The following is a 19,118-nucleotide window of genomic DNA, read 5'->3' as shown; positions in this document are numbered from 1 at the left end:
TGTTACTTTTGGGGATTTATCAACCAGGAGAAAGGCCGTTTTTCCTCTACCGATGCCTAGTGGTAGGGGCCATGTTCTCTGCCAAGTAGAGGGGATAAAGTCAACAGAAGTGAGAAATCACAATGGGAGAGAGGACCAAAATGGGTCTTCCTGTCCAACCCACCTCTTCCGAGTTACACGGGCCAATAAAGCTCTTATAATTAAATCAGTGTAAGCTGGTCTCCATAACCAACAGATGAAAGGAATCAATGCTCTTCCAAATGAGTATATTTATCAGCTTAGTCAGTAACTACTCATTGCACTTATCTTTAGGTGAGTCCACAGACAGAGGGAGGTGAGCTGGCACTCCCCAACACCTGTTCCTCTCCTACACCAAGACCACAGTTGTGACATTTTAAGCATTCAAATTAGCACAGGCAAAAAGCCTCAGAAGTGAAATCTTTTCTTGGGGCAGCAACAGTATTCACTTCTATGGTTCCCAAGTCTATGTAAACCCAATCATCTAAGCCTATGATTTTTGTTCTTGATTTCATTAAAACCACCTGGGTAGTTAAGAAAAAAAAAAAGTCCAATTCCCTGTATCTGTCCTCATTCTGATTTAATTTGTCTTGGATGAATTCAAGGCCTGGATATACTATAAAAACTCCTCAGGTGCTTCATATGTATAGCCAGGATTGATAATCATGATCCAAACCTTTACAACTACATCAAACACAGAGCTTGAATATAACTCCAACAGTATCACTCCACTGATTAAATCCTCCAGTGGCACTCTGACACATTCTGGATAATCTCAAACAGGCTCTTTAGTAAAAGCCCGATAATCCCTTTCTTCCCATTGTTTTGCTTAACTTCTACTTATTAATTCAAGACCCATTCTCCACTTCCTCTGAATAACCTCCACCAACTTCAATCTTACTCCTCCTTCTCAGGCTGCACACTGAATGTACCACGCTAATACTGTTGAAATGGATTTCTACCTCTGCTAGAAAGGAGTAACTGGAACTGAACTAGCCCTTCCACCATACTCAAGTAGAAAACTGGAGAAAATATATGAAACAAATAGACATTTTGAAATACAACAGACATTGTATAACAGGCAATACAAGATTTTGAGCCTTGAGAGAAAGGAAATAAGCCTGTAGGTGCTTCCCGGACTATGGTACAGGGAAAGGAGACATGAGCAGGTGCAGCAGGGTCCTCGTGATGAGCTGACATTCGCAGGGCAGAGTATAGCAAAGGAGAAAACTAAATGTACAGAAAAACCTTCAGAAATCTGCGTGGGTCCTCTGGAGATTTGGCTGAATTATTAAGCCAGGCATGTGTGGGTGAAATACCATGAGACCAAGGAAAGAATGATGAAGATCTACAAGTTGACCAATTCCCAGAGCTCAGGCAGGGCTGGAAGATCTCTGCTTCCCAACCAACCAGAACAGAGAGCCCTTGCTGAACAAAGGCCATTCAGGAGAGACCCCAGAAAAGTGATACCTCAGTTGTAGCACAGAATTAACCATAGAATAAGAGTTATTTTAGACTCACCTTAAAGAACTTAAAAACAAGTGCCAGAGGGATCAAACTGATCATCAAGAAACTTAACTGTGTGTCAGAACAAAGTTTTCTCTGAAATAAGACAAATTCAACACCGCAAAATACACAATGTCTAGTATCCAATCAAAACTTACCAGACAAACAAAAATTGTGACCCACAACCAGGAGAAAAATCAGTGTGTATTGTAGCAGCTATGTATACATATTACATATATATTTATTTATGAGGGGTAGAGAGAGAGAGAGGAGGCACAATTAGGAGCCAGGGACTTTGAACATAAATATTATAGCTATGCTTGGGATTTAAAGAAAAACATGAATATAATGAGAGAAGACATGAAAGACAGAGAAGAGAATGAAATAGGACTTCCAGAGCTGAAAAATACAGTATGTGCGTGGAAAAATTCACTAGACAGGATTGACAGCAAACTCGACCTTGTGGAAGAATCTGAACACACAGCAATAGAAACCATCCAAACTGAAGTCCCCACGTACCCAATTACACAGAGTCTCAGATTTTTGTAAGACAAAATGAAGCGATCCAACATTGGTGTGACTGGAAATCAGAAAAGGTGGGGGATGTTCTTTAGTAAAAAAGCTGGAAAAATGGATTACCAAGAGACCTGAACTAGAAGGAAATGTTTAAGAGAATTCTTGAGGCAGAAGGGAAATGATAAAAGATGGAAATTCGTATCTACATAAAAGGAATCTCCTATTTTTGTGAAATAACTCGCACAAGCCCTGGGTCCATCTCTGAGCTAAGTATGTGATGAACAGACCCAAGGGGGGATTAAAAACAAAAAAAAAAAGCAGGGGCACCTTAGTGGCTCAGTCAGTTAAGCATCCGACTATTGATTTTGGGTCAGGCCATGATCCCAGGGTTGTAAGATCGTGGCCCATACTGAGCTCTGTGCTGAGCCTTGAACCTGCTCAAGTCTCTCTCTCTCTCTCTTTCTCTCTCCCCCCCTTCTGCCCCTCCCCCTCTCATGCACTGTCTCCACTCTCTCTCAAAATAAAGAAATAAACATTTTTTTTATTTAAAAATTAAAAAAAATGCAAAGGCTTTAAAAACTGAACTGCTACATAACCCGCCACACAAATATCAAATTAACCCATGAGAGGTACATGCATGAGAATGGATCAAATAGCACAGTAGAAGATCTGAAAACTGAATTGACATTGGAACCGAATCACCCACAGAAGGAGAGATAGAATTTGTGTTCTAAACCTGAAGAGGGTGACTGCCTGCACAAACAAAAATGTCAATATTTTATAGACGATGTTCACAGGATCTGGAATCTCACAATAGTTAAAAAAGTCACCGTCAAAATTACTGGAAATCCCAAACTAAAACAAAATGGAAGATAGTGACTAATGCTCAGGATTAAAAGACAATCAACAGATTGTCAGCCCCATGAGCAGACTCAGAGATTGGAATTACCAGACAGACTTTAAAGACGATCCAATGACCAATGACCATTCTCCATGAGATAAAGTGAACACTCTTGAAATGAAATGGAAAGATAGTTTTCAGCAGAGATAGAAACCACAAAAGAGAACCAAATGGAAAGAGTAGACGTGGGTATTGTTAAAAGCCGTTGGGTGGGTTCAATAGCAGAATGGAGAGTACAGAGGAGAGAGACCATGAACTTGAAGATAAATCAGCAAAAATTATCCAAGGTGCAGAACACAAAGGGAAGAAGATTGGGGGTGGGGGGAAGGAGCCTGAAGGGCTTGAGGAACACTATAAAAATGTTTAGATTTCATGTCATTAAAGTCTCAGGAAGAGAGGAGAAAGCAACTGGAGAGAAAACATTTGTATAACTAATATCTGAAATCCTCCCAGATTCAGTGAAAGACAAAATACGTGAGGCAAAAACTGACCAAATTAAAGGGAGATCCAGATAGTTCTATAATCATACTTGGAGATTTTAACCCCCTTCTCTGCACTGACAGAAAACTTAGAGGTCAGCAGGATCAGTAAGATATGGAAAATTGGAGATATGTATGTATGTATATGTGTGTGTGTATATATATATATATATATATATATATATATATATATATATATCTTCACACACAGACACGTTAATATATATATAATTCTCTGTACCTATATTATTTAAGTCAGGGGTCAAAAAGCTACAAATGTGGTCCAAATACAGCCCACTGTCTATTTTTGTAAGTCAGGTTTCACTCATTTGTTTATGAATTGTCTCTGGCTGCTTTCATGATACAAGGACAAGTTGTGACAGAGACCATGTGACCATCAAAGCTTTTGGAGTCTAAAACGTTAGCTACCTGGCCCCTCACAGAAAAGGTTGCCGACCCCAGTTCTCCAGTGCAATGACTCTAAAAGACACCTAGACATCCACAGCTATGGTTTCTTTAACACCTGTCTGCAGAAACTGGCCCCAGGCACTACAGGGGGGCCTCCCCAGCACGGCACACGAGGGCCTCAGTCTGAAACAGGTCATGTGCTTTAACAGGAAGTGCTTTCTACATATTTGTAAACCATTTAGAAAAAATATGCTCTCTTCTTTAAGTCACATGGTATTAACTATTAGAGGAACGCCTACCTTAGCCTCTTAGGGTAGGCATGATTCCTCCTGAATGTGCAGGTGGGGTGGACTGTGGAGAAGAGTAGATCTGAAACTAACTTTTAACATTCAGTGGGCAGTGTGGACTCGTAGACTGAGAATCCAGTACTAGACCCGGATCTAGCATGAACCTTCCCATGCCTGACAGACCTCATACCAATCACACAATATTCTCAGGCCAGAGTCACCTCCTTCCCCAGCCTTCCTTACCAAGTCACCCAAATACGCTCCCTGGGCTCTAGCTCCATCTAGCTTCCAGGCATGATGGCGGCTCCAGTACATACCTGCGGACGCTACTCTACAACAGCACAAGCCAGTATCACCTTAAGGCAGCTCTGTGGTGGCAAACACTGTCATTTTAAAAAATAAAATGTATTCGATGAAATAAAGTGCTTACCTGAACTATTAAAGTAGTACTGCTGTCCTGGGTAATGAACAGGGGAGGGAAAATTGCCTAAATATGAAGGAAAACAGACATTTTAATTATAGCCATAAGGATTCCCCCACCCCAGCTTTACGGAGGTCTGATTAACAAATAAAAAAAACTGCATGTATTTGGGTTGTACAACATTAGTTTTTAAAAGGTATATAACATGATGATTTAATATACATATACATATGACATGACTGCTACAATCAAGTTGATTAACACCTATCACCTCACAATGGTGTGTTACCATTTTGTGTGTGTGTGTGTGTGTGTGTGAACATAAGATCTACTGTCAGTAAATTTCAAGTATACAATACAGTGGATGTCTACTCACAAGTGGGACTGCTATATCATAAGGTGTTCTATTTTTAATTCTTTGAGGAACCTCCATACTGGCTGTACCAGTTTACATCCTCACCAACAGCACACAAGGGCTTCCTTTTCTCCACATCCTCCACCAGTGCGTATTATCTCTTGTCTTTTGGATAATAGCCATCCTCACACTTCCCCATTTCGATCTGCATCACAAAGTTACAGTAACCAAAAAGGTACTGGCATAAAAAACAGCCACCTCCACCAATGGAACAGAACAGCCATAAGGCTTTAACTGATGATCTTGCCAACAATTCGGAGGTTCTTTATAACAAAGCCAAGGTCATTTCAAATGATTTCTAACCAACTGTTAAAACAAACTCCCTTCTGTCTGGGCCTAGCCCTATCGGGAACAGAATATGGGAAACCCTCACAGTTCCTTAGAGGTTCTAGAGGTTCCTGTTGACCTAAGAGGGTCTCTACCTCTAAAATAAGCCTGGGCTTAGAGGCTCCTGTACAAGTGGAGGTGGTCTGGTGTCCAGAGAACCTGCTGCCAGAAGACTGTTGGGGGAGCCATGGTTCTTACCCTTCTAAAGGGCCTTTCCCCTTCCTTGTCCCTAACAGGGCAATAGGACAGTCAATTCAGCGCTACTGAAGGGAGGCGGTGTGGGGAGTAACAGGCAGGCACAAATTCAGTGTGATGCTCCTTCTCCAGAAGTTATCAGGCAGATGCACTTGGCTATTTTCCACAGGGCTCTTGGGTCACCTCAATTCTCAGGTCACCCTAGATCTTTCTCCGGCTTCACCGGAAAAAAGGCAGAGAGATTATAGGCTATTTGTAAATAGCACTGAATGTTTGTTTCAACTTTTAGTATCTAATTTTCTATTGTATTACTTTGAAAACAACATGATGTAAAAAAAATAGTCGCCCAGAATATAGGCAAAGTTTCAAGAAGGAAAACTAAGAGTTGAAATGGTGTAATTGTGGGGAAAAATCCTCTTTAAAATCAAAACTCTTCCCTAAATTCTGCAAGAAAGCTTTACAAACCACTTCAACTTCAGATACACATAGAAAATGAGACAAAACATGGGGCGCCTGGCTGGCTCAGTGGGTAGGGCATGCGACTCCTGATCTTGGGCATATGAGTTTGAGCCCCAAGTTGGGTGTAGAAGTTACTTAAAAATAAAATCTTTAAAAAAAAAATGAAACAAAACATTAAACTCGCAAGAAACATTCCTTTTCCCTTATCAGTACTAAGGCGCATTTGGGCAACAAAGCTCATTACTAGATTTCCATAATTAAGTTGTATCAAAAATATAATGAAACTGGACATTTTCAATAAATGCAGTTCCCGCTGTCTCCTCCAAGCACACACACTGGAAACACAGTAATAAGCAAATGTAGGGAAATGGGAATCCGTTTAGATGCAACACAGCCTGTAAAAATCATCTGAAAGTGAACACAACCCCCTAATAAAGACGGCAGTGCAGTGCCTGGAAAGCTTTCTAATATCATGAATATTATATGGTTCTCAAGAATACCAGTCATCGGCACAAAGTGTGAAAACAAATTATTTATGGTTCAAGGAAAGGTAAAATAGTCTCAGAAGATTTCTTATGAATAAAAGATGAAATATTGGAACTCATATGGTCTATAAAACAAGTGTCTGCAAAATAGTTTTCCTATAAGTCAAACACAGTATAGCATTTTAAATTAAGAGGGCTAAAAAATTCATATATTCGAAATAAAATAAAGTATTTTCATTGGGCATCAATTTGACAGGGAAAAAAGCCAGAAAAACAAAAACAAAAACAAAACAACAACAAAAAAAACCCCCAAACTTTTATAGGCAGAAGCCACGCTTCAAGCCATAGCACACTTGATTCGGCCACGCATGAATATGCATCTCACCCACCAAGAACCTAGGGGTCATTCTGAATTCTTGCAAATACTGGCCTGCACTTCAGTCCAGATTTTTCTTTTTTAACTTTGCTTTGCACATATATTAATTTGGGGAATATTACGGAAGAATGCATTATTTTAAATCCATTTTAGGGGTGCCTGGGTGGTTCAGTCAGTTAAGCGTTCGACTTCAGTTCAGGTCATGGTCTCACGGTTCATGAGTTCAAGCCCCGCCATCGGACTCTGTGCTGACAGCTCAGAGCCTGGAGCCTGCTTTCAGGTTCTGTGTCTCCCTCTCTCTCACCTCCCCTGCTTGTGTTCTGTCTCTCTCTCTCAAGAATAAATAAAAAAACGTTAAAACATTTTTTAAATTAAAAAAAATCTATTTTAGTTCTCTGCATTTTCAAGAAAATTGCGGTTTTCTGTGAGTTCCCTTAATGCTGCAGGTAAAAATACCACAATTTGTCCCCTAAGAAAGCTTCTGGTTCACAATTTGGGTTTGCAGACTCTTCTCTGGAGCAGTGTGGGGCACACGTGCAGCCGGTGTTTGGCCTCTTGGTTTTAAAAAGAGCCTATTCAGGGGGCGCCTGGGTGGCTCAGTCGGTTGAGCGTCCGACGTCAGCTCAGGTCATGATCTCACAGTCTGTGAGTTCGAGCCCCGCGTCGGGCTCTGTGCTGACGGCTCAGAGCCCGGGGCCTGCTTCGGATTCTGTGTCTCCCTCTTTCTCTGACCCTCCCCCGTTCATGCTCTGTCTCTGTCTCAAAAATAAATAAACGTTAAAAAAAAAATTTTAAAAGAGCCTATTTGGGAATTCCTAAGCTGAACCACAGGGAAACTTGGGGTGGCTTCTGTTTCCATTAAAATTAAGATGAACTTCCAACCTGTTGTCAGGCCAAGGGTGTTTTGTTCTGTACCTGCACACATTTCCATGATTTTCTTCAGAGGCCCAAGAGTGTACATTAGTCCGACGAGAATCCCGGCCAGATGCCCAGCGAAAGAAGTCCTGGGAGAGAAGGAGACCCTTTGTGAGTATTTGCTCTGCCGCTGATTAGACACATTCTGTCTTCTCATTAGGCCGGTGCATGTCAATTAGTCACAGTCTGCAGGCTTTGCCCCCCCTCACATCCTTTACGCTGAGCAGCATTTAACTCTGTCCAAAGAACGCTTCCCACCTTAAAAAAAAAGTACAATGAATAATAACCACCACATGTTTAAGATGCAGTTTCCCCTCCTTGACCAAGAGAAGGGGGCTGGCTCCTTCACAGCAGTGGAAGCATTTTGTCAAGACAAACCCATCTGTTTCTTCCAGTTTTTCTCTGTGGCTCTTATCCCAAAACATAAATGAAATCCGTTTTCTCTGAATTACATCTCAAATTATTCAGGCATTGTGAGGCCCCATATCTCCCCGTGTAGCACAGCCGATTGCGGATTTTCATACACCACCGACGAGTGAGGCAAAGAGCAGGAGCAACCCGGCAGAGGAAACAGAGATGTCCACACCCCTTCCCCTAAAGTTGTCTTCATGTGTACCTTTCAGGCCCTTAGCAAAGAGACAAAAATGTAAACGTCAAGCTTGAAAGATGAGATAGGGCATTAAATTGGTTCCGTTCTTCTTTTTTTTTCCTTAATTTTAAATGTTTTATTTATTTTTGAGACAGAGAGAGACAGAGCATGAGCAGGGGAGGGGCAGAGAGAGAGGGAGACACAGAATCGGAAACAGGCTCCAGGCTCTGAGCTGTCAGCACAGAGTCCCATGCGGATATCGAACCCACAAACCGCGAGATCACGACCTGAGCTGAAGTTGGACGCCCAACTGACTGAGCCACCCAGGTGCCCCTGGTTCCATTCTTCTTAAAGTACCATCTGAGACTGGCAATCACTATAAGTGACTCAGCAAGCCGCAGCTAAGTCTTTGTTGAATGAGTAAAAGAATAAACAAAGGTCACCTACTGTCTCCCTCCCTCCCCACACCCCCACCCCTGCTCTTGCTCTCAGTGCATCCCACACTCTGCCATCAGCTGTTCTAGAATGGTGGGTTAGCCATGTCACAGCCATCCGGTGAAACTCACTGACTCGTCTGCTTCCAGAGCACCCCAGCCCGCAGCCAAGGCATCCCAGCACTCGGCCTCGCTCATCCCTTGTCCCCACTCTCATGGCCCACTAAGTCCATCACTGCACCCACCACCAGACCCCCACGTGCTCAAAGGGGACCACAGGTTGAGCGGAATGGCAGGCACCCCTTTCATAAAAATCGTGTCCCTCCTTCCTTCCACTGTCTTCCCTCAGCAATGCTGCTTCTGCCTTTACTATAGCATGTACTCGGCCTACCGGGGAGGGAAGTGTTAACTACACATTGGCCCGGCTGTCTGTCTGTCTGTCTCTGTCTCTCTCTCTCTCTCTCTCTCACAAATTCTCTGAGGGCACCAACGATGTCTTCTTATTCATCTTTTATGCTACATTAGAAACTAAAAACAAACAAACAAAGGGTCAAGTGTATGAATATTTCCACAGCTTAGGGAAGTGACCTTCATTCCAGAAAGTTATTAAGGAGCCAGATGTAAACTCCAAGAGCACAGTGATTTCTGTCGTTTCCACATATGTATGACACACCCCTAGGGCCATGCCTGGCACTGGAAGACACTGGGATGTGGGTTGAATGAACGATTCAAGTGTCCCAGGACACCAGGAGGCAAGTTAAACCCATTATATCTTCAACTCAGAGTGCACCCCCTGAGCCACGGCGGTGATGGAGCTGAGGGGCTGACGTTTACTCCCCTACAGCAGACCTAGACTCAAAGCCAACACACGTTGCCTACCTCAGCTGCAACCAAGAGGGCAAAGGCCCTGGAAAATCACAGGCAAAACAGCCACAAGTCATTTTCACTGTCTTAGAGCTAGCGAGAAGACTTGTTAGGTCCCAGGAAAAGAAGAGACCATAGAAGGCTTCGGAGAAAAGACCAGAGGAAGCCGTCTACAGGCAGGATGGCACTGATGTTTGTTCCAGGAGCTAATTCACTCCCAACGTTGCCCGAAAAAGCTCCTGCCATGTGCACAGGCACTGTCACAATGCGTGTGTGTCTGCATGCATGCACATACACGCTCGCCCCCCCCCCATCATCCCTTCAAGAGAGCTATTATCTTCATCAGATAGATTTACCTACAATATGTGCAACCTGATGATAAAAACATAGGATCAGACGCTCGGGTTCCCATTTTTAGGGGAAGAAGAGCATGAGCTATGCTTTTTCTGAGCTTTTCCAAAAAAAATAAAATTGTGCTTATTTTGTTCTATTTTTAGGCTACATAAAACCCTTCAAATAGTTCTAGGAATGGCAGAGAAAGTGGTAGTTTGAGGGATACAAAGGAGAGGCCAGAATCAATTTTTTAAAAATAGTAACCTCGATTTCACAGAGAAGAAAATTGCATCAACATTTTTTAACTTTTTAACCCAATCTTCACGGTGAATCATATAGATACAAAATAACACGGGAGAAAATTTCAATTTAGAACTCCAACCTATTAAACAATCAATCCTGAACCTCATTTACAATTTAGAGTACAATGCAGTGAAATGAATTTCTTATCTCTCTAAATGAGTTTGCAGAAGTTTGAATTATAATCTAATTGTCCTCATGTAATTGCGAATAACTGGGGACGGAAAGCTGGCAGACCAGAGACCATATTGCACCATCATCCGACATTCCGCATTTTCACACAAGTCCCATCTCAAAACCCTAGCTGTCCTTACCATTTAAGCTCTATACGGGTGTTCATCTCTTAAAATAAGAGATGATGATCATCTCAATCAAAACTGAGGATTTTGCAACATAGCACACAAAAAAAGGGACATGCCACACGGGAAAGGAAACCTAGGCTCATTCTGAGAGGCAGTTACCCTTCTCCATGCCGTCGGTAACCATCTGACAGACCGCCTCCCTCTCTCTCGAAGGGATACCCGTGTCCTGAGAGAGGAAATGGACCCGTGGGCAGGAAATGGGGCTGGAGACGTGTCTCCTTCCCAGCAGGCAGGGCGCCCAGTCCTAGCACCTGGGCACTTGGTCCCTGCCGCTTGGGGGTGCTGCGGGGCCACAAGGAGGTCCTGGGCTTTGGCAGAAGACAGTTAACGGCTTCAGAAGCAGACCGCGTTATGATCGTAACTATATACATGAAACAGACGTTTTGATGCCTGCGTTGTCCGAGGAAGCCCATGGTCTCATAGCATCTGTCCGCGAAGGATGTGCTCTACTCCGTTCTTAGTCACCCCCACAGGCGATGCCCCACGTGGCAGGCTCCTAGGAACATGGCTTCTTCTGGGCCTGATTAGGTCTTAGGCTGGGACTGAGGATTTGGTGATGGCCTGCCACCTTCCATCCCAATTCAAAGTAATTCTCAGGGATAGGACCACCCTCTTCAACCCAATACCCGTGATGTTACCAGTGCAGTAAACAGCCTGACACTAGCACTCAACAAATTTCTGAAGGAATGGAGCAGTGGAATTAAAACTGCATATGAAATGCCCATTTCTGATATACGTTACAATTGCATTCTGAAAACACAAGTTAGGCACGGTCACCAGTTAACAATTGTTTTAACATCACATCTCATCCAGAGAGAAAATGATTAAACACAACACCCTCCCCATCCTGCATACTTAGACAATGTATTACACAAAACACCCTCTCGATTAACAAAACAGCAACACCAAACCTATTATTATATCCCAGAATTGGTCACTGAGAAGCTTTATTTCTTCTGATAGCTCAGTAGTGACTCCCTTTAGAAAGCATAACAGCTATAATCAAACACCGATTGATGGCAAGGTACAGTCACAGGGGCCAGGTGCATTGCTGCCATGTCCAGTCACACAGGTTGTGCACCACGCAAACAGACTACGATGAGAAGAAATATCATTTGTCTGCGGTCTCAGGCGTTTCACAAAGATCCAATATTCAAATTCAGATCATCACGTCTCAACTTCGTGGAAAGCACCCATGTAATTTCATTCCAGTTGGGGCCTATTTCTTAATCCAGTAGTTCTTAAGCTTGTTCAGGTTCTAAGCCCCTTTCAACGTCTGATGAAAGCCACAAATCCTGTCTGCAGGAAAATTACACATACACAAAGTGTCACCTATAATTTTAAGAAGTTCGCGGATGGTTTGAATGCCATCCACGGACCTCCAGTTAAAGACCCTTGCCTGAAGTGAAAACAATTCATCACAAATGGGAGAATTTCAAACACTAGCTCCAAGTCTAAACATTTCATTTGTACTCAAATCCTAAGACAGGGGCAGCCTTTTGTTTGGATTACTTAGGTTTATTAACACGCCCCGTCTCTTGGCTGGGCTGCTGCTCTGTAGTGGTGTAACCTACTCCTAGATTCAATTTCCTCCCTGCCCAAATCCGACTGTTAGTCATTCTTCCAGCTAAAGCCTGAGAGTAAGAAATTCTGCTACTCTCTGTATGTCCGAAGAGATCTTTTCGTTTCAGCCTCCCATCTGTCCAGAGGCACAGGATCAACCACTGCTGCTAAAAAATCTCAGTCGGACAGTCCTTCATCTGTCTTTTCAGATTTTCTCTTTATTTTGGATACACTGCCATTAATACCACAACCACTCCAGTTGTAGACTTATCGTTTTGTACAACCCTGAAAAATCATTAGCCATTACTGTTTGTCCTGTAGATCTCCAGAGATGCAGCGCTGACACAGAACTGGGGCTCAACTTGTGTTTGTAGGAAAAAAAAAACTAAAAAAACACAAAAAATATTGAAAGGTTAAAAAATCAAATCGCCGTTGGTGCACATCGCTTATAAGGGATAGTGACGGTAATTGTGGACCAAAACTGAGATGAAGGTATTACTGTGCGTTACATGTCAAATGTATTTCAATAAAGCTGGGAAGAAGATGATTGAGGATTTCAGTTATGCAAACTACATGCAGATATTATTAACACCAGTACAGAGGGTTCTTTCCAATCATGCCGGCATAAACTGCTTCTCACTCCTTTGAGAGGCGACTTAGAAGGTTGAGCTAAGTGGTTATGCAAAATGTTCATGCTCCCATGTGCCACTGTTAAGGAATCAAAAGCCTAAGCTATGATTGAAAGCTGTGACAAGCTATAAAGGTCCTCCTCTGCTAAGTGGCAAATTCTTTCCACAGCTGAAGAAGCTGCCATCTCAGGCGTAGCTCAGAAAGCAGAAAATGTATTACTCTAAGACATAATCTCCCGGTGTGTGCAGAGCAAACGACCTCATTAAGGACGTAGCTTGATGGAGACACAGTGTTAGACAAGGCAAGAGGACACGGTAAGGTAAGAGGCGGTCAGCTAGAAGGGGGCTGCTGTAGCACGTGTTCCAGAATTGCCTCCTGTAAAAGCAGTCCGTACCGGGCTGGAACTGCATTTAACAGAAGTTCTTAATTGTTTGGCGCTCTTAATGAACGATCCTAATAAACTGACCTAACAGCCGCAAGGTGTGGCAAGAGGTGCTGAGGTTTTTGAACGTTCATGCCACTAGGAAAGACCTTGGTAGGACTGCTTCTTCCCAAGATAAACTGTTCTTAAACTGTTTGGTTTCTGTCCTGGATGCTTTCTTCAACCACTACGCCTGTACGTGTCTTTGGCAATGGCGATTTGGGAGAGACTTGGTCTATACGTTCTTTCTCTTCACCACATTCCCCGGCACCTCCTTCCTGCCACTGTTGGCTGCAGAAGTAAGAACCAGTCCTCTTCCAATATTATATTCCCTCCCAAGGGAGGCACTGAAATATTGGCCACGTAACCACTCTAATATCCATGTGTGTTTATTAAACACGGCACCAACCTCGGGCCTGGGGCTGGGAGCTGACCACTGACATTTACTTGAGTCCTAGACAATCATGATCTGGACAAAAACAAGAGTGCTGAAAAGGGATGAAAAGTCTCTCTTACAAAAGGGCTTCCAAGATAATAGATGATGCCTAGCCATTCCTCGGTTCTTGGTCCCATGGCCCTCAGCCTGGAAGCAAGATAACTTCATGAGCTGATTCAAGAGGGTAGCATTCATTCATTCATCAAATATGTACTGACTATTGCGTAAATAAGACAAACACGGTCGCGGCCTCGCGGAGCTTACAGTCTGGTGGGGGCACACACACTCTCTAACTGCGAACTGTTTCAATGTAAGGAAGCAACTCTACTTTCCCTAGAGTAGTCTGGGATGGCTCCTTAAGTGACATCTAAAGTGACATCCATAGCATTTGGAGCTTGTATGCCCCGAGGGGAGGAAGGAAGCTTCACACAGGGAAAAGCACACAAGTAGGGGCTGTGAGGCTGGGAAGAACCTGGTGTGTTTTAGGTGGCTGGAACATAGTGAGTTAGCGAGTGAGCATGAGGACATCCTACAGCATGAGATGAATCTGGAAAGAGGCGCAAACGCCAGGTCTTATAGGCCATATGTGCCAAGGGGAGGAATTTAGGTTGTTTCCTGAGTACACCGGGAGGCCACAGGAGAATTTTCAATGGGAGAATTTTTCACGATGATCTACTCTGTCCAGTGGGAGAGCAGAATCTACAGAGGCAAGAGCCAGCGTAGGAGACCAGCAAGGAGGCTCATGTAGCTCAGATGAAGAACGAGGGCAGCTTGGAAGAGGGTGGTAGCAGCAAAGGTGGGGAGAAGTGAGCGGCATGTATTCTGGCAGCAGAGATGAAACAACTCGCAGTGGACTCCACGTGGGGGGGGGCAGGAAGGGGAGGAATCTAGGCTGCTGCCTTGTGCAACACGACGGACAGTAAAAGCCTTGGGGCGCCTGGGTGGCTCAGTCGGTTAAGCGTCTGACTGTGGCTCAGGTCACGATCTCGCGGTTCATGGGTTCGAGCCCCACGTCAGGCTCTGTGCTGACAGCTCAGAGCCTGGAGCTTCAGATTCTGTGTCTCCCTCTCGCTCTCTGCCTCTCCCTCGCTTGCACTCTGTCTCTTTTAATACTAAACAAACATTTAAAAAAATTAAAAAAAAAAAAAAGGATGGACAGTGGAACCCTTTACTGGGATATGGGAAACTGGGAAGAGGAGAGGGCAGGGTGGGTAGAGTTCAAAGCTCAGTATTGATGTGTTTCGGGACAGATGCCTGCAAGACAACTAAATAGAGGCAACTAGTACAGTATTCAGTAGGAAGCTGGGTACCAAGTTGGAAACTGAGTGTAAGAATAATTCAAAATACTGCTCCAGGATATTTCATGTTATTTGACTTCTAGAATATTTGTATATACTAGGATGACAATATATCTTTATGTATATAACATAAGACACATTACAGACACACAAATATACATAGATGTATCTAAAAATAATATTTAAAGAAGGTACTGTACATTAAAAACAGCAACAGATAATGGGTGGGGGGAGGAGCAGGGAGTAACATCTTCCTTTCTATTTTCCAAACTTCTTATAATAGTGTTTTAGTAATTGCATTTTTTTTTTTCAAATACAAAGGGAACAGAATTTGGCAAGGCCCTCGTTTAACGAACGGCATTTCTCTCACCAGTGCAGTGGATAAATCTAAATGTTTTTGTTGTTGTGAGGGTAAATCGTGAAGAATGTTCTCTCCCATGTGGCACAGGCAAATGTTTTCAGATAGCACTCCAGATGAAAATCTGTAGCTTTGCGGTATTACGAAGTTTCTTTAGAATCTGTCGTTGTTACTCAGATTTTCAAAACGAAATGAAAGGTGTGCCAAATTAACTGAAAGCAACAGGTCGGTTTTATTTTGCACGCGACATAAGCAAACAACGATTCCCCTTCACCCCACACGCTTAATTGGGGCACAGACATTACAGAGTCCGTCCGTGCAATTCTAGAAGTGAGGCCTGTGCTCCTTTGCTCGCCAGACACCTCACAGGACCAGACGTATCCTACAGCTTCCTTTCCCTGGTTTTCCAAATTCACTATTGAGTAGCTTCCGTTTGCCCAAACTCTCTCCCTCTTCTCTGCACCATCCCACATGCACCCTGGCCCCTGGGATCATCTAAGAAAGTGCTTGAGAACAGGGGAAACTGGAGTTCTATCACCTGGGGTTGAATCCTGGCTGTGACACCTTTGGGACCAACGTGCACCCACCTGCACTGGCTCTCCCCACTGCACTGTCTTAGTTCAGGCCTCTCCCCGGCTCCGTCCCCCTTGCTCTGCTCCAGCCTGGCTCACCTTTGTGCAAGCACTCTCTCTAACAAGCCAGCCTCGCCCCAATCCTTAAGCCTCTTGGTAGCTCCCCAGTGTTTCTAGAATAAAACACAAGCTAGCCTTGTTACATCCTTCACGTGGCTCCAGCTGCCTCTTAGCCTTCACTCTCCACTGCCAGCCCGCAGCTTGACCACACCCAAGCTCGAGCCATTTGCAAAAGCCTCACTTTCACCCTTCCCGACTTTGTATGCAATATTGCCTTCCACCCGGCTAAGCCCTAGCAAAACGCTCCTGGCCAGCACGTTCCTGTAGGACAGGGTAGGGTCTGCGGCTCCTCTGTATTTTCCTGGCACCCACATCTTTCCTCGTCTGCTGATTTCTCTGCCATCGCCCTGCTGCTTAATCTAGTGGCTCTTAACCCTATCATACCGGATGCCCCCTTAAACTCAAACAGTTTGCAAGGCTCCATCTTCTTGAAATAAAATTTATAAACAATCACAATTACACACATACTTCTTAAGACACAGACACATACACACACACAATTTCAACTCAACGTTATAATGCTCTGGCTGTAAAATAAAGATTTTTAACAAGCAATGCAACAAAATCATAGGAATTATTTGCATAGGATACTACCAGAAGACACATAAAATGGTCCTTTGCTTGCCCCTATGTATGGAATCTGCATGAAGGTGAGAATAGTATATGCAGGCAGATACAGATGGGCTTTTTGTGACTCAAATACCACGTGCAGGGTTCCATCGGTGACATGATTTTATGTGACGATAAATAACTTTTGACTCCAAAAAAAGCAAAGTACAATTTTCCCTTAAGTTACATTTACAATTTTCCTGGAAAAGTCATTGTATATTAAATCCATGCCAAAAAAAAAAAAAAAAAGCAAACACACACACACACACACACACAAAACTTGGTGTTTATATGAAAAGCACAACTAGGTTTTAGGCTCGGATAATCATAAACAGCTTATTCACCTACATAAATGTCCTTTCAACAGATTTGGGGATGGGAGGGTTATGCAGGATCATTCTGGTTGGAGGGCACTGTCCTGCATGGTGCAGGGCGATTAGTACCTCTGGCCCCTGCATACCCAATGCCAGCAGCACCGCTAATCATTATAATAACAAAAAACAACCCTGCCAATTTCCAAAGTCCTTCCTGGGGACCTAAGCCACCTATTCCAGTGGAAAACCACTGGCTTAGTGCACAGCAAATGCTTATTAAATGTTTGTGGAATTGATAACCTTTAATCATTAGGCCTCAAAAATCTTTCTTTTCAAAGTACTTCCCATGTGACTATACTATGCACAAATTCCAAGGATTCCAAGTAAATCTACAACATATTGAACTGATACGCAAGCAAACTTCCCACCACGACTGAAATGCACATGGGGAGTAAGAATATTTGAAAGAGGCCATGATCACTTCCACATTGCACTGTGGCAGAATAAATGCAACTTGGCACGTGAAAAATGCTTTGCCATCTGCTATTACTATAGACAGAAATATTTCTGGATACCACATGAATGATTATTTGCACATCACCTCCACAAGTAAATATAAAATGAAAGAGAAGTTGGATTGTTTATAGCCTGATTGTAACATGTGCTACTGTTATGAAGCGAATGGATGTTCCCGTGAGCTCAGCCTTATGGAGGGGTTTTCAGAAGCAGTGTGATTCCTAGAAATCCCGTGGTAGGGGGGCAGCTCTCTGAGGTTGCAGGAAGAGACCGGCATCAGTGACCCCGATTAATAGGAGTCATCACAGGGATACACAAGGAAAAAGAGTGGCAGGGTGGGGTGCCTGGGAGGCTCAGTCAGCTGAGCATCTGACTCTCGATTCTGGCACAGGTCACGATCTTCGTGGGTTCAAGCCCCGCACTGGGATTCATGCTGACAGTACGGAGCCTGCTTGGAATTCTTGGTCTCTCTCTCTCTCAAAATAAATAAATAAATAAACTTAAAAAAAAAAAAAAGTTACAGCTCCGTGGACTCCACCCCCAGAAATTCTTCAAAATTTCCTTAGAGTGGGATGCTGACATCATTTTGTTCGTTTTTTTTTTTTTTTTTTGGTTTTGTTAATTCCCTAGGTGATTTTAATGTGTTGAGGTCCACTGATCTCAAGCCAAAGTTCAAATTCTAATGGTGAGATTACACCTACATCGTAGGCCAATAAGAAAAACATTTTGAGTCTAGGCAAGCCTCTTTACCCTACAAATTACCCCATAGAAGTGACATCTGTTTCCCTTCTTGGTAAGTGGGCCTTAATATATTCTACTATAATGCTGCAAGAGAGTAAGTATAACTTTGAAAATTCATGCAAGGAAACATGTGAGCTCACTTCAAAAGATTTACAAGTTCTTTGAACTTATAAAAACCTGGTAATTCAGCTAGTGTGCCCACATACCCAAGAAAGTGATACACACATGGCCAAAGGTAACCAACAGGAAAGAGTTAAGGTGATCCCCGAATCCCTAGATCCAACACAAAGACCGGGAAACAAAACTGGATCACAAAGTTAGCCTCTAGTTTCAGAAAAATTAAATTCCACTTGTGGTTAAATCTGGTCTAAATCGAAATTCTGACTAATGAATGCCCCACCTACTACATGACTCAGAGACCTGGGTGTGCCATTGATATCACAGACTGCTTCTGTAGCAGCTTTGTTGGTATGCCTGGAAGGCAGAGTTTATGCTAAACATGAGCACAGAACCACGGGCAACACAGTTCTGAAAATGCCTATTAGAGGAGAATCTGTTTAAGCAAAGCAACCTGCTAGGCTGAGCATCTGTGAAAGCCACGAGACCCACAAGGGCTCATCTCAGGGCACTGTCAGTGTCAAAGAAATGGTCCCACCTCCAATGGAGGCCCAAGGTGGGGAGATATTCCCTCATCTCCCTTCCTTGCAGCTGTACACAGGCATAGGACCTATACTTGGCCAGTGAGATAGATCTCATCTTGAGAATCTTATGATGAGAGTCCAGGGTAGCAATGTTCCAGTTCCATCCAGTTCTCTCAGGTGTTTCCAGCGCAGTGCTTCAGTATTCTCAACAATTCTACAAGATATCGGACAGCCTTCTGATCAGTCCTTTTGTGGTTAAGCTTGCCAGAGTTGATTAATGTTTTCAACCAAGAATCCCAATTGGGGGGT

The 19,118-nt window shown here is 43.4% G+C and overlaps 1 protein-coding gene across 7 annotated transcripts in view; it reads right to left on the bottom strand.

Annotated features, from left to right (window-relative positions):
* The window catches only part of RHBDD1 (rhomboid domain containing 1), a 132,967-nt gene that overhangs the window by 58,961 nt on the left and 54,888 nt on the right, over positions 1-19,118 (bottom strand). For 5 of the 7 annotated variants that reach the window (XR_003971025.1, XM_030326482.1, XM_030326484.1 and 2 more), the window contains 2 exons: positions 7,676-7,797; positions 4,546-4,602 (listed from right to left, as the gene is read on the bottom strand). Coding sequence is in view for 6 of the 7 variants with exons in the window: in XM_030326482.1 (XP_030182342.1) it covers positions 4,546-4,602; positions 7,676-7,797 (179 nt within the window). In the remaining variant the exon portion in view is untranslated. The remainder of the gene's footprint in view (positions 1-4,545; positions 4,603-7,675; positions 7,798-19,118) is intronic. The other 2 variants (XM_030326485.2, XM_032594527.1) reach the window with 1 other exon arrangement.

Source organism: Lynx canadensis, chromosome C1, assembly GCF_007474595.2.
Source record: "Lynx canadensis isolate LIC74 chromosome C1, mLynCan4.pri.v2, whole genome shotgun sequence".
Classification (NCBI taxonomy): Eukaryota; Metazoa; Chordata; class Mammalia; order Carnivora; family Felidae; genus Lynx; species Lynx canadensis.
The sequence above is the reverse complement of the archived record's forward strand: the minus strand, read 5'-3'. Positions and strand labels throughout refer to the sequence as shown.